The 16,879-nt window shown below is 42.2% G+C and overlaps 1 protein-coding gene across 1 annotated transcript in view; it reads right to left on the bottom strand.

Moving 5' to 3' along the window:
• Positions 1–297: 297 nt before the first annotated feature.
• RSRC1 (arginine and serine rich coiled-coil 1) overlaps positions 298–16,879 on the bottom strand; it is a 370,688-nt gene continuing 354,106 nt past the window's right edge. Inside the window, exons 9-10 of the mRNA XM_068279276.1 lie at positions 3,379–3,525; positions 298–473 (exon numbers count right to left, since the gene is read on the bottom strand). Of these exons, the coding sequence (XP_068135377.1) occupies positions 381–473; positions 3,379–3,525 (240 nt within the window). The 3' untranslated portion in view covers positions 298–380. The remainder of the gene's footprint in view (positions 474–3,378; positions 3,526–16,879) is intronic.

Raw genomic sequence — 16,879 nt, 5'->3', positions numbered from 1 at the left:
ATTTTCTGGACCTGATTAAGTGTTAAGTGTTTATTTCTGGCGTAGCTTTTTGGCTAGCCATCTGTCTGGCTTTTTAAGGACTTTGTGATATTTTGATTGCATCCATTTGTACATCTTTTCAGAGAGCCTAGAGAGAATAACATCCATCTGTAGCTTTGTGTCTTTATTAAGTTTGTATAAGTATATAGAGGGGTTCTTCTGATGTTTTTCAACCAGATTGTTCAGTTTGTGCTCCAGGTTTCAGAGTTCACGGTCTTAGGCAATTCCTAATTGTCTAATAAAACATGCAACAGTCTGTTTCATTAAAAGAATTTTAATGAAGACATTACACAGAAGTAAAAACATCACACAATAGTCAAGTTGATGGATGACACCTCAGTTCATGCTACGGGGCTGCCCATCAGCCTCTCTTGCCGGAGGGACATCAGTCTCTTGTGCCATTTTTCCTCAGCTTCAGTCGTCTCAATATACAGCTACACAAGGAACACAGTTCACAGGTAAATAATAGGTATCTATTTATTGGCCTCATGAATCAAATAAATAGAATATATAAGAAAAACAACTAAAAAGGTCTAGCAAGTGAGAGTAATCCTGACAAACACATCAGATTACATTTCCTTAGTATAGGTTGGAGAACTAAAGCAGAAGTAATTGCCATTGACGTTGTCTTTGTTCTAAGTTTTTATAAATACTAATATGCAGAGCCGGGACAAGGTCCTCCAGCATCCACGGCTGAGACACCAAAGTTCACCCCTCCATCCCTCCCACCCCAGCAGTCACACACTGATTGCTATTAGACTAAGAGGTGCCCCAGGGCCCCCAACACTTTAATCTCTAGTTATCTGGCTTGCAGTCACTGCCATATGCATCTCCTTTTCTTATTGCTCTCTGCTTCAAACACAATAGGGGAATGATAGCCGAGTGAGTTGTGTGCCCTCTCCTACACTGCGCCCTGAGGCTGGAGCCTCTCTCGCCTCTGCCTCGGCCCTGCTAACATGTGGCAATCTGTGTAGCAGCTAATCCCAGAAATGAATAAAGATGAAATGGGGCCCTAGGCAAGATAGCAATTTTTGCCCAGTGCTGATGGTCACCTGGCTTTTTTTTTAGTAAGATGTGGCGGGGGCTTGGATCCACCAGGCCCCTAGACTCTCTCCAGGCCTTAGGCAACTGCCTAGGTTTGCCTTTCAGATTATCTGGCTCTGGATAATCCAGGAATTGCTATAGATATGCTGGCAAATGACTGAAAAGGATAATTAAGTTTCCTAGTAGGCATACATATGCAATGCCATATTCACCATCATCTGGGTTCTTCAAATGGAATATGTGAGTATTTTAATCATATTTATATGCTTCTTTCAAAAAACTTAAATGGCTATTTTCCATCACAAATCACAAAAACACCACCACAAACGCAGGATCTAGGGATGGCAGGTCTACAAATATGTGAAAGAGACACAGAGGCCAAAAGGACCCCGCTCTCCTCTGTAGCCTGACTACTAAGCGCCTGACTGAAACATGCAGGGTTTTTCTACACACTGGGAAACAGGCACTTAGCGGTCAGTGTGCAGAGGAGAGCGAGGTCCTTCTCACTCACATGTTGTGGATGTGCTGTCCCGGGCCAGCATAGCGCAGAGCTGTGATGCACAATGTAGATGCAGATGACTGGGGACACCAGCGGCTGCACAGGACGACTCCGGTGTCACCCCCTGAAATGGCGACACCCGGAGCAGCCCACCCCTTAGTTTGCTACTAGTACTTGTGCCCCACTATTCACCAATTCAGGTGTGCTTTAAAGAGAAAACCAGAGACTTCACCTTTGAAGTCAAAGATATTTTTTTTTCCCATATAATATGATACGTGTAATAAAAGTTGTTTTTTGGGTAAAACCACAGGTCAAAGATAGTTTACTGAAGATCCCCAAACAACCAGGATCCTGTACAAGGGCCGATTCACACTCGGCGCATGGCCTGCGATCACATTCAGCCCGGCGATCGTGATTTGAGTGCAAAATCTTGCGATTCTGTGCGATTTGCGCTTGGGATTCCCGTTCAATAGAACGAGAATCACAGAACAATCGCCCCCAAAATGCGTTTGCGATTTATCAAAATCGCAACTGCTGAAGTGTGAATGTATCCATAGGGATACATTGTAGCAGCACTTTGCTGATCTCCTTGAAGACCACACATAATTCAGATTAGCCATACATTCTGGGCATACTCTGCTAATAGCACATTTGAGAATATTTCAGCAGAACAAATTAAGAGAAATTCACTCATTCCTCATCTAGACAATAATATTCTGTATTTTCTCTGTGTCTCTGTGTTATGTTAACACAATTCAGGTGAGCTCTACATTTAATGGACCACTATCGCAAAAATCATAACATTTAAAATACATGCAAACACATACATATAAGTAAAAATGAGCCATGAACTACTTTTCTCCTATGCTGCTGTCACTTACAGTAATCTTACAGAACTGACAGGTTTGGACTAGTCCATCTCTTTATAGGGGATTCTCAGCATGGCCTTTATTGTTTATAAAGATACTCCCTGAAAATGATTTGTAAAAAGATGCTGGCCAGCCTCCCTGCTCACTGTACACTTTTTTAGCAGTTGGATGGAGCAACTAACATTCACTAAGTATTTTTGAAAATAAAGAAAACCCTCAGAACTCCTGGTTCTCTCAGATTTCTGCTACCTACTCTAAGTGAAATTAGCATAGGAAAAAAGTTATTTATGTCTAATTTTACTGTGGAAGAAAGGTACTTCTTATTTGCATGTGCTTACATGTAATTTAAAGCCAATGGGTACCGGATCAAAAAAGAAAAAGTCAGATACTCACCTAAGGAGAGGGAAGGCTCGGTCCTAATGAGCCTTCCCTTTCCTCTCCCGGTGCCCTCGATGCTGCGCTGGCTCCCCCGTTCGCGTCCGCCGCCGCAGGGATTTCGGAGGTCTTCGGGAGCACCCGGGCTTCCGAAGACGGGCCGCTCCATACTACGTACGCGCGAGTGCGTCATAGAGGGCACTCGCGCATGCGTAGTATGGAGCGGCCGCGTCATCGGGAGCCCGAGTGCTCCCGAAGGCTTCCGAAAGCTCCCAAAGGCATGCGGAAGTGGCAGTATTTGACCGAACTGGTCGAATACTGCCACGGGGGATCCTGCGCGGGACCAGGCACCGGGAGAGGAGGGGGAAGGCTCATTAGGACCGAGCCTTCCCTCTCCTTAGGTGAGTATCTGACTTTTTCTTTTTTAATCCGGTAAACATTCTCTTTAACATTTTACGATTTTCGCGATAGTGGTCCTTTAAAACATTTCTGATTTCCATTCACTGTGTAGGTAACAGAGTCACATACAGTCAGCTATTTCAGGCAACTCACATTTGGGTGTGCGATTGCATTATCATCCAGGTACTTGATGCCAGCTGGGAGAGTACTGACATCTGTTTCCTTCTCCTCTGCAAATAGGTCCACTGTCCCTGTGCCCAGCATAGCAGAGTCATGCTTGTCTTCAATGCTCTCTGTAGACTGAACAACGCAGCTTTTATTAGACGTGTGGATACATTATATATAAAGTGTGTTCAAAGCGGAATATAACCCTGCATTTCAACTTTGCTCTAAAACATTATTTACAGTATATTATATGCAACCAGCATTTTTTTTTTACTAGACCAGCATTGGAAGGGTTACACAGGGCTTTAAAGTCCCTGGAGATTTCTGCAGACGCATCCGAACTTGAGTTAGATACTTTTTGTTTACATAAATGTATCTAAGTGTTTATTGTGACTCATCTCTCTCACTGAGAAGGAGTTGGAGGACAGCCAAAGAGTGTGTAACATTTCTAAATATATACATATAACTAAATAGAATGTAACTATCTGAACGTCTGCACAGAACTTAAAACCTCTGTGTTTAACCCTTCCAATGCTGGTCTAGTAAAAAAAAAAAATTGCTTTTTGCATATAATATGTTGTAAATAATGTTTTAGAGCAAAGTTGAAATGCAGGGTTATATTCCGCTTTAACATATGCATACATTACACATTTTACTGTATGTAACAAAATATGTTTCAATAAATCCCTAAGCCAAATAAAGGATATTTGAAAGTAAGTGCTATTAGTTATACAGCTAAGTAAATGTAATTGATAATTAGAGTCATCTGACTAACCACAGGTAGCCTTGATTGCATTATTACTACATAATGAACTTTTTCAAAAGTGAAGAAGTCACCAAAGAGTTTTTTATGCAGTGATCCAAGGTAGGGAAGAGATGAGATTATCCATCTGTAAAAGGTTACAAAGTAATTTCTAAAGCTTTGAGACTTCATCAAATCACAGTGAGAGCTCACAAAGCCTTCCAGACGGAGGAGAAAGGCACAGCAACGATTTCACCAAAAAGTCACATAACATCATAAAAAAAAACAGTAAACACAACACAGACTTTTCGGTGTTGAGCTACACAAGCTCAGTGTTCATCCTGACTCCACAGTAAAGAGACCAGGCAAAGATATAATCCATAGGAAAGTAGCAAACTGGTGAAATCAAGAGTAACATCACTTATCTTAAATTACAATAACATCATTTGGACAGCACGGTGGTGTAGTGGATAGCACACTTGCCTTGCAGCTCTGGGTGCCCGGTTCAAATCCCTGCCAGGGCACTATCTGCATGGAGTTTGTATGTTCTCCCCGTGTCTGTGAGACTTTCCTTCAGGCATTCTAATTTTCTCCCACATCCCAAAAACATACAGATACGTTAATTGGCCCTAGACTACCATGGACATATGACTATGGTAGGGATTAGATTGTGAGCTCCTCTGGGGGACAGTTAGTGATATGACTATATACTCTATAAAGCCTTGCGGAAGATGTCGTTGATATATAAATACAAAATAACAATAATGATTTTTGAAACATTTTTTTTTCCATACGAGGCGTATCATTAAAGGTACTTTTCAATAAATGCCAGATTAAATAGGTGGCCTTTGAATTGGGAGTTAAACATCTTTAGGGATGGAGCTCATGAATGCCCTAACCGCCACTGCTGAGCAACTACACATTGTCCCCCACCTAGTGTGAGTGTCCCTACCCCCCCCCCCCCCCACCAGATTGGAAGCCTTTGGGTATGACCTGTTTGTTTCCTGCTCAATCATGCACCTTTCCCATTGAATGGCTAAACTACTTGTGCCCATATGCAATTACCTTTATCTCCTGAGATTTCGCCTAACGGAGGATGGCAGCCGCAGAGTGGCTTCCTCGTTCCCCGACCATTAAAGCTGTGAAGTGCTGAATGGTAAAAAATGGCCTGGTCACGGGGGGGGGGGGGGGGGGGGGGGGGTTATAAACCTCTGGTCCTCAAGTACTCAAAATAATTTTGATAGTACATTTTCAACTACTTTTTGATACTTTTCAGTTCCAACACTCTGAAAAGTTATTTAAAAGAGAAGATGAAAAGGTATCTCCTAGGAGAAAAGGTTAATTGCATATGGGCCCGGGACTAATTGATCACCAATGCAATGACTTCATGAACCTAGCCTCCCACCTAAACATTCTCTGGGATGTGTGATTGTCCCAAAATACCAAACAGCCATTTCTTCCCTGCCTTTGCTACTTGCTGCTGGACGTCTGCCCATAGCACAGCACATGAGGCCAACCATATTAGACATGGCTTTTAAAAGGTTATATTACAATATGTGGCTTTCCCTGAAGCCATTAATGTCAAATGAAGTAATAATGAAAGGCAGCTGATTTAGTATAATTATATGTATTTTGTTTCTAATTAACAGTGAATGCATCCTATATGCTTCTGCAGCGCATGGCAGACCAACCTCAGAGTGGATAACAATGGGTGTCATGACACGAGCACTAATCTATAGCAGGCTCTGACCATTATGGATTGTGTGTCCAATAAGACGTCATTCTCCATCATGCAGCTGTCTATACAGTCTGAGGGATGTGGATCCTGTTCCATAATAATTACCCTGGATAACTATATGTAGAACGAATGCCTTCTGAAAATGATACATATGTCATTTTATCATCTACCTCATAACTATTTTCTCTGTGCTAGAAGAATATTTTTTCTCTGTGCTAGAAGAAAATTTTTAAAGATATAGTACAGTAGAATCCCAATGGGCAGCATTCACTAAGCATTACCGCATTCGGTAATGCTGAAAACAGCTGATTTTACTGATCACTTTTCCACATTCCAATTCCCTAAACCTGTTACCGCACAGAAAATTAGAATTACTGACTAGTGAGGTAAATTACAGTTACAGTTACAGAGTTGTGCGTTAATTGCCTCAAGAAATGTCAAGAAATTGCAATTCACAAAGGCTATAGCAGTCGGTAAATGGGGCAAAAGTGTTCAGTATTTTTTGCAGCTCATAACTCATTCTTTTCATGTTCTTTCTGTGGTAACTTTGACAGACAGCCAATAAGGAGAGCCAGGCAGCCAATAGGAAGAGCCACACAGCCCTGCTTTCTCAAGCTAATTTTAATCAGATGTGGTGGAAGGCGGGTCTTTCACTGTATCAAAGCAGAGAAGGTGACTTTTTATGAGGCTTTTCTGCATCCCTTTAGATGTGGAAATCTGTATACTCTTTTTCAGAAAAGACCCTCCTGGTGGCTGCAGCACATCTAAAGAGATGCCGGGGATGCACAGGACACAACAGGCGCTAAGCACTGGCGAGTTCTTAACTTAGGCGATGGGGGCATCGCCTAATCTTACTAAACTTTAGACCCCCCCAGGCCTTAACACGGTATCCAATTCCCCTGTTCATGCCTTCAGGGACCGATGCTTCCCGGCAGACATGAGGGTTAGCTTAGACCTGCAAAAAGCAGGTCTAAACTAGCTAACACACGTCGTCGCTGCAGCATCTGGGGGTCTCCTTTAATAAGAAGTCCCCCAGAGCTCCCCGCTGGGTCGCCGCACACTTTAGATGCCCCCGCGCAGCTCTGCAAAGGCTCCCCTGTCATTATACGTACCGCCACCGATCACCCGACGCCTCTCGCCGCAAAATCCGTCACGTAATTACAGTGCATCTGACACTGTAATTACTGTGCGCATAGGAGCCCAGGCAAAGCATATTTGAATCTGCAGCCGGGCTCCCCATTGGTCCGCTGTCTAAACCGTTCATAGACCCTGAACGAGCATGTAGATTAGATATTTGACTTAAGTTTGACTGCATTTCCCACATGCTGGTTTCAGGTGTGTGATTGAGAAACTACTGATACCAGAACAAACAGTGGGACTGCCAAGCAACTGGTGTTGTTTAAAAAGAAATAAATATGGCAGCCTCCAAACCCCTCTCAGGTCTGCTGTCTTTTTTAAAAGCACTATTCATAAATACTTTAGTGGTTAGAACTCTCGCCTTGCAGTGCTGGGTGTCCCCGGTTCGAATCCCAGCCAGGTCAACATCTGCAAGGAGTTTGTATGTTCTCCCCGTGTCTGCATGGGTTTCCTCCGGGCACTCCGGCACCTCCCACATCTCAAAAACATACAGATAAGTTAATTGGCTTCCCCTAAATTGGCCCTAGACTTTTATACATGCACTACATGATACATACATGGACATATGACAGGGCCGTTTCTTGGGCAGTGCAGACAGGGTGACCGCCCTGGGCGCAGACCAGCAAGTAGAAGAAGGGGGGCGCAGGCAAAAGGACATAACCGCTAGAGAGCTGGTGACGCATGGAGCAGCCCATGGAGGAGTCGGCTCTCCAGGCTCTCTTCGCCTGTGTGTTCTCCTGGTCCCTGCTCCCTCCAGGATGATAGGCTGGTCACTAATAAGTAGGCAGATCTGACCTGTGGCTGTGTGACTGTCCCTAAAGAGTAAGGGTTAGCGAGTCCACAGGGGTGGGGGGGGAGGGGGCGCAATTTTTACACCCTCGCCCTGGGTGCAATTTAGCCTAGAAACTGCCCTGACATATGACTATGGTAGGGACTAGATTGTGAGCCGCTCTGAGGGACATTTAGTGACAAGACAATATACTCTGTACAGCGCTGCGTAATATATCAACGCTATATAAATACTTAAATAAAATAAATAAGGGCCCTTTTCCACATTAATTCGTTTATTCGCACAAATGCAGATTAATTTGCATGCAGTGGAAACGGGCCTTTAATGTGTTATATTTTTGGAATTAACGCAAATAACTATGCTTTATGCAATGTGAGTCCTATATCTAAAATAATAAAAAGCTTCTGCCTTTACATGGCTGCTTTGCTCACTCACTGCCACCAGAATCAACAGGAAGGAGGAGGAGAATGGGGCATCTCCTTCTCTGCATCCAAACCATTAGAAGCATTTATTCAGCGCTGCATAATTTGTTGGCGCTTTATAAATACAATAAATACATTTAACAAGAGTCATTGCAGATTACTGTGGGTGCCGGGGAAACAAAAAGATATTTGGATCAGAGAGGATCTCCTGTAGTGATGTAAAGTTATATAAAGTATATTTCCTTCTCTGTTATCTTTTGTGTTTTCCTGCAGAAGATTCAAAAATACCCCAATCAAGCCCTACTTCCTGAGTAAACCCCCCCCCCCCCCCCCCGTTAACAGGAAGACTTTTCCCTGCATGTGAAGCGAAATACCTTCCTCTGGCTCCATATTCTGGACACTGGAGACATCTACACTTGTGCCGCCAAGAGTGTGTGTAATGCACCCAGATTCCCCCCACTAAGGTACTTCACTAAATACATATAAAATGCCTGCGAGTTTCCAGAGCGTGGCAAGACGCACTGCTCCACCAGCTTGAGATAAATATATAATAAAAAACAACATTATTAAGCTGTGGTACTTAAATATACACCATGTAAAGCATATTAAATGTCTTGAAATACAACCAAGTCGAGCATGAATTATCCCCATAAATCAGTTTAAAATGCTTGCTGCTCATTTCCACAGGACAGAAATGTGAATAAAGATCTCGTTGAGCGCTGTGCGCTAAATAAATTCTGCTGTGACCTTCAGGGCTGTCATAGTGCATGATTCTCAATGAAGTATGCCGGGTAAGAAAGGCTCTGCTCATAAAATGCCCCCTCTGCAGACATGAACAGCGGCCTCACAGAATTGACAAACTCATTTCAAGCTGCGTTCAGCCCTCCACCCCTTTGTCAATTACTTTGGAGATGATAGCTTGCTGAGAATATCGCTCCGTTCCCGTACTCCTCAGATAGATATAATAAATATGTTTAACCGCTTCAGGGCACAGGTTACACACAGTTTGTTAATCTTGGCGGATTAAATTATAGCGGCAAACCCCCATGGTGCCTTTAATTTGCTGGTCTGCTGGGACTCCATTACACAAATCAACTATTTCCAATCTATAAAGTTGTATTTATTCTATAATCAGCTATATCAGCTTCAGGGCTTTGGATGAGGAAACGTAACGGAGTCTGAAAGAACAACCATCAGTTAGCAATTAGGTAACACGGGAGTTTTTCACTTTTTCCATGCGTTTGTGTGAAGGTTCCACAGGTCACAAGGGCCATACACAGGCAAGCCTCTCTCCAAGAACAGCACTGGGTCCCCCCAAAAAGAGCTTGTCAATGCTTGTAGGCAGCTTGCACAGGTGCACTAGTACTGTCCTGTACGTCTTTCTTAGGAAAATGCCGGGCTGGATCATGTCTGTGCTACTGCACAGGTAGGAGCTTCCTTCCCAGGAGCACGGACCAAACTGGGCTCAGCCCAAGCGGGACGGTGCTAGTGCAAGTGCACAGGAAGGCCATTCCTCGAGGGTCCCAGCAGTGCAACCGGCTGATGTATGAGGATAATGGAAACCTCTGTAGGATCCAGAGGCTTCCCCCGCCTGAGGCAAGTATGAGTTTTTGCAGTTTTAACAAGTCACAGGTCAACTTTAAGTGTGGAATAAAGTGTGATTGCTGGGATATCATTACTAAAGAGAAGACTTGCTGACAGGGGCGTAACTAGGAATCGCCGGGCTCCCCTACAGAAATTCTGAGCGGGCCCCCCTCCCCCCTGGGGCCCACTCAGGGCCGTTTTTTGGGGGGGCTGGAGGGGTCGCAGCATGAGGGGAGAGCTTGGTGGCAAGTTGGTGGGGAGGGGGGAAGGTCCCTCCCTCCCTCACCTCGGGCTCTCCCCTCTGCGCTCCCCTCCAGCATTGAATAAAGAGTGTATGCAGGCGCAGGCAGCGGCAGATACATACCTTCCGTGCGCTCCAGCGCAGACGTTTCTCCCTCTAGTGTCTGACGTGACTTTCTGTTTATACGTAACGTATGGAACGGATCCATTGGTTAACACTGGATCTGTTTGCATCCGTTCCGTTTGTACAGTATCCATTATGCTTCCGGTCTGCTTTTTAACGCTAATGTGAACCGGGTCTTAATGTCACATTCTATGGATCCTCTTTAAATATAAAATAATATGGTACCTGCCGGGTCTTTTTTCTCTGAATCACTCTCGAAGCCCCGTGTCCGACAACTGCGTAACTCTGCCCCCTTGAAGAAAAGGGCTGTGGTGCTTGGAAATTTGTCTATCACCAAAATGAAGTGCCATGGCATTTTTTTTTGCAAGAGGGAGGTGCTATGTGCCAGTAGCTAAGGGGACACAGGGCTCTAAGAGTGAATCAGGAGAAAAAGACCTGGCAGGTCTTTAACTTTATATTAGAAGATAGCATGTGACATTTAGACTAAATTTAATCTTTGAAGAAAACCATGGATGGTGCAGGTAAAGTAAGCAGCATACTACAATTGTTTCTTAGAGCATGAATAAACCAGCCCAATAAAGAGACTTGAGCACTGTTTTGCGTTTGTTATTTTTAAAAATGAACCTCCCATAAGGCAGGTTTATAACGTTGTGTGCAGTTGCAGGAGCATTATTACTTATCTATGGGGTGCTGATCCTCTGGCCCCTAGGCCACATGGCATTTGCCATCTACTCCACCTGACTGGCAGCATTTGGAGAATTTTGCAGCTCCCTGCGGTTTGTCTCACGCCGCAATGCATGCAGGGAGATGTAGTCGTGGATGCAGGTATAGCTCTGTACTCGCATCCATGAACTACATCTCCCATCATGCCTTGCAGTGTGCGAACAAGAGACAACGCCGGGAGCTTTAAAATCCTCCAGTTGACACCAAACACTACTAAGACTAAGTGCCTTCTGGTAGCTGGTAAGGGGCAGGTACAGCTATCAGTAAGATTTTACCTCTTGGGTCCCAGTAGCATGATTTATTCCTGTATATTATGCCTACTGGTCTTGGGGGCAATCTGACTTACTATGTCACATTATCCACACTGTACAAGGAGGTGGACAGAAATGTAAGCACAGCTACCTCACCACTGGAGCTCCATGTGGTGATGTAATGATAACCATTACTGGCTAATGGAGTAGATTAATAACTGTCATAAGTAACTCTTCCTAAAGCTCAGACTGAGAGGTCTTACACAGCAGAAAACATTTATAGTCAAATTATGCTGCAAGCTTGTCTTTACATTACCAATAAGTATAATTTGAGCAAAGAATTTTAGATTCAAAATATATCACCGCAATTGTTTTTCTCTCCGAGTACCATATATTTACTTTTACAACAAATCTCAGCTGCGTTATTCATTTTTTTATGTGAAGTGCAAGTTTATGGTGGCATCTCCATCTCAGACATTTGTATAAAGTGAAATATATTTCCAGCATACACTTATTTTTCCTTAAAGCGGCAAGGCACCATTACACAGTGAGCGGGAATAGCAGGCAAGGGGGAGAGACCAGATTGGGGGAGCTCTGCTTAGCGTATTCTCCTTAATGAAATCATGTGTTACAGGTGGAATTATTGCACAGGTTGCCAGTATACAGGCAGTGCTCTATGGATATATTTATAGTCCGTTTGAGGCGTGATTAGTATTTGATTTATAAGGTTAAACATTAAAAAAGGAATTTTGAAAGGATGAGTAATTCTTAATGTATGCTGATCTCTGCTTAAATGGAAGAGTTATACATCCATAGATTGCTGACAAGCAATGAATTAAAGCTATTTTACACTGAGAAATACAATCGCAATTGTGTTTGTCCTATTTTCCACTATGTGATTCCACCACACTTTTCATCCAATTTGTTTGGTGTGTGGCGTGATTGCGGTGTGTTTGTGATTTCCAATGGGAAAGAAAAAACTGGGATGGAAAATATTTTGAATTGCAGAATCATGGGGAAAATAAAAAGCACAGCAGTGCAATGGCTATGCGATTTTCCTGGGCTTCTGTACTTTGGAGCACAGGATAGGAGCTCATGGGCATGGAAATTGCAGTAGGCACAACAACTGTGATTGGGGAAAATCGCATTGCACCAATGGCAACACCCCCGTGTGGTTTCCACTGGTTAAGTACCTACCGTTTAGCGATCCGATAGTGATCGGAATCACACTGCAAAATGCTGCTAGTGGAAAAGAGCCCTTCTATAAAATAATTTAAACATACGATGGTGGTACATATCTATCAATTAAAGCCCTAGCTCAGCTTCCAATTTCTACTATCTTTCAAAATAAATTTGCATCATTTATCAATTGTTTTTGTGTTTTGCATGTCTGTCTGTACTTTTTAGAATAAGTGACTCTAAAGTGAGAGAGATACGAAGGCCGCCATATTTCTATTTCAACAATGTTCTGCTGATATGTTTAGCTTCAGTAGCATGTGACTCCCATACATCAGACAAGCATGGGAGAGACTTAAGGGTGAATTTCTACCACATACTTGGGTTTTATATGCGAATTTGCCAATACGCATGGTTTGAAATGGAAATAAATATGGCAACCTCCGTATTCAGGCTTAAAGAGACACTGAAGCGAAAAAAAATTATGATATAATGAATTGGTTGTGTAGTACGGATAATTACTAAAACATTAGTAGCAAAGAAAATATTCTCATATTTTTATTTTCAGTTATATAGTTTTTTTCTTATAACATTGCATCATTCTCTAATATTTGCAGTTTACACACTACGGTACTCAGCATTCTAAATTATTTCACAGAACAGACTAATGAACTTTTGAATTATCCTCTGCAGAAACAAAAACAATGCAGAGCCAGATACTTGAGATAACAAGCTTCAGAAGACAGAGCTCTCTGCAACTTTTAAAGTTGTGGAGCTCAATAGCTCTTTTGCACAGATAACAACTGGCGTTACTTAACTATTCATGTACTGGAAACATTATTAGACTTATGTCTCTGCTCCTAATGTTTTATTTCTTAGCTGTACTACACATACAAATCATATCATCATTTTTTTCCGCTTCAGTGTCTCTAAGTTTTAATGCAGATTGTCTGAGATACTGTATATAAATGTATTATTTATAAAGCACCAACATATTCTGTGGTGAGGTACAAAGTAAGAAACAAACATGGGATGCATAATGATGCAGACAAGGGTATACAACAAATACTGTATAGACACTAGTACAAAATACTGAATTGGTACAGTGACAAAAGTTAATTCCTCAAGCCAAATACCTTTTTCCCTATAAACTAAACAAGCCTTTCCCACAGCTCCTTTTGCAATCTTGTCACAAGATATTTGGTATACTGCCATCACACCTTCAGAGAGGAAGGAGACTTAACTGCTTCTGGACCAGGCTAATTGAAATCTATGCCCTGTTTGGGACCTGTTATCCCTGCCAGGACATAAATTTCAATTTCCATGCTGCACGCGCCACTCTCCCGCCGCTGCAGCCCACTCACCCTGCTGCCGGTATGACTGGGTTATTCAGAACTAAATGGACTAACCATTTATTTAATAATGGAATCATGCATAAAAATGATTATCAAAATAGTCAAAAAGATCTAACAATTGAAAAAAGATTGGATAACAAATTAAAAGGGAAAAATAGAAAAAATAGTCTGTGAAATTACATTGCCTCTGCTGAATTTTTAAAAGTCCAAAATTCTGGAAAGTCCAACAATCTTTTTAAAGTCCAGCAATCTATGTAAAATAATCCAGCAATATAACCAGCGGCCCATTCTGGTTTGACCAATGGTATCAGGCTAAGTAAGAGTATCCATTTACAATTCATATACATCTGTGCATTACACACAATGGGGTTGATTCATAAAAGTCTGTGCGGGAAAAAAAGTCTAGTTGGGAAAATACAGCATTCGGCGCTTTAGACTCTTGTGTGCCAATTCATAAAATTTTTTTACAGGTGCGGTAGAAGTTTGGTAAATTACCAAAGCTCATTGACAAAAACCTTTGCTGTAACAGCAGAGCAGTGTGGTGTGTCTCTGTGTTGTTACAAGCTGTTCCGTGCAATGAGGGCATTGCGAGGCATCCCAACATACCTTTAGATGTACATGTTTTGTTATACTGCCCTCTGCTTGCTCTGAATCTGCTCTGAACCTGTCTATTAGTGTTTCTTAACATTCAGTTTAATTGCCACAGCTTAGAAGAACTTCAAGAAACTTTACACATGCCAGGCTTAAGTGATTTTCCCCACTAGTTCCTACACATCTTCAAAAGGCAACCCAAGAGGATAAACATCTGAAGATATTTAGGGGAAGCCTGTTTTGTTCCGATCGTTCTGCTACTGCCTGGGGGGTGGGTTTAAAAGCTTGTCCCGCCTGAGAAGGCTGCGGGTCCTATCAGATTCCATCAGTCAGACATGCAGGAGAAGAGGGGCTGTTTCTATTGGCTCCCTGCTCCTGTCAATCCTAGCTGTCTGTCTGCTTCTGCTTGTGAGTCACGGCTCCCAGCACAGTCTCCTCACACAGACTCTGCATTCTTTTCACCATTTCAAAGCAGACGGTATTTTTTTGTGGGTTTACCGCATGTTGTAGACTTTATGAATTGACATCTACTAACATGTGTTGAGGTATTTACAGCACAAGTCTGTAATTTACCTCACTGCTCAGGAATTTCAGCTTTTTGTGCGGTAACAGCCTTTATGAATTAACATTTTCCTAAATGCTTAGTAAAGTCATCTGTTTTCTGCATTACCGAATGGGGTAATGCTTTATGAATCAACCCCATTTAACAACCACCCTCCTTGCAGCTGCATGCTTTTGTGAATGGATCCTGTCACATGACACCTTTTCAAAGAGTATTTCTCTGAAAAGGCTGCACCACATATGATGATGTACAGTAGTAAAAATATAATGACATAGCTGCCTATTCACTTTTACTGACCATGAACAATCAGAGGGTGAACTTTTAAGTTTGAAATCTAGTTTCACTTTTAATGTTCACATGCAAAACACACAGTTTATTTTTAGCTATTCAAGGTCTTCACCATAGAATATAAAAAATGATGCAGCTAACCGACAGTGATCTGCACATTCCAGCACATACATACGTACATAGAAAATATGCAGATAGTATACCTCAGTCATCTATGACTGTCTTTTTGTATTGTTTAATACTGAATGCAAATATTACTCTATATTTCATATCATTTTTACGTGTCAATTTTTGCAAAATTTTCAGCGGTGTTCTCATGATATATTTAGTCGAAGTTATACTTGCTATTTTTATGTATATAATTAGATTTCTAGATACTTATATAACCTGAAGAAGCCAGAGGTCTGACAAAACATGTCATTAAAAAAAATCCTTATATTTCTCATCCCTGTAACTCTTGCATCATTTAGAGGCAGGTCATGTCCTCTTTTTAATGTTTTACTAGTCTTCACTCCTTTGAGTGCCTCTCGGGGTGCTTTTCTACCGAAAAATCGTGATCAGCATCGCAAACACGCTACGATACTGATTGCGGCTTTCACCATAAAACCGGGTGTGTTTTTTAACACTGAACGATGGAGAGTATTGAAAAACTTAATACAAGTCAATCACAATCGCACAGAAAATGGAGTATGCAGTGCAGTTTTGATTGGCTAGAAAATGAAGTGCAGCAGTGGAAAAGGGGCATTGTGATTGACATATTAATGCAAAACGCTGAAAATTACAGCAATCAGAAAATGCAATTGCAAACACGGCCAGTGGAAAAGGGTCCTTAGGCTGTAAAGTACCTCGGTCCCATCCTATATGTCGCTGTCTCCTCAGAAAGATCTAAGACTGGAGCTCTAGTCACAGCTACTGCACATGTAAGGTCCCATCTGCGCGTACCCTCAATTGCACTCTCCTCACTGGAAGTGTGCATCACTTGCACGGTTCTCAAGTATTGTAATGCGAATGCACTGAACGCTACAGTCAGCGGGAGCAGGATTGAGGAGCAGTAGCTGCCACTAGAGCTCCAGGCGTAGATCTTTCTATGGGAGCAGCCACACAACCAAAAGCACGAGGTGGACGCCGAGGACTAGACTTCGGGGGGGGGGGGTTGGAAGATTTTCACTTCTTTTATCCCAATTCAGGTGTGCTTTAACAATAAACTTAAGGTGATGCATTCAGATAAAGGCCCACTTGATTAATACTTTGTGTAATAAAAGGTGCCTTTAAGAGATTTCAACTAGATTTTGATCTGTTTCATTGACAACGATATGGGGCATCAACTCATAAGCTCAGGTGAGCATTTTGATGATAAGGAAGTATGAAGTGACTGGATCATGTACTGACAGAGAAACTAAGAACATTACCAAAAATCAATATACTAGAGAATGGACTATCTGAGCAGTGCAGCATAAACCAAGGCCTGGCTTACTGGAGCATTTTGGATTTTTCTTCACTGCTGATTTTCTGTCTGTGTTCTCACTGAGGTGACTTCCTATCACATTCTGCCTTTATTGGCACCCACCATGAGTGGAAAGATAGTGTATGAAATATTTCAGCAGGATCCTACATAGACATAAGAACCAGGTAGAAGTTTTAACCTATTCTCACTATAGGACGAAAAAAAAAACTTTTATTGCTATTCCTGTTTTTTACCTTTTCTCCATGACTGAAAGCAGAGCAGTTGTCCAAAACAACCAATCAGAGTTGTTGCTTTCGCCAAC

The sequence above is a fragment of the Hyperolius riggenbachi genome, chromosome 4, assembly GCF_040937935.1.
Source record: "Hyperolius riggenbachi isolate aHypRig1 chromosome 4, aHypRig1.pri, whole genome shotgun sequence".
Taxonomy (NCBI): domain Eukaryota; kingdom Metazoa; phylum Chordata; class Amphibia; order Anura; family Hyperoliidae; genus Hyperolius; species Hyperolius riggenbachi.
The sequence above is the reverse complement of the archived record's forward strand: the minus strand, read 5'-3'. Positions and strand labels throughout refer to the sequence as shown.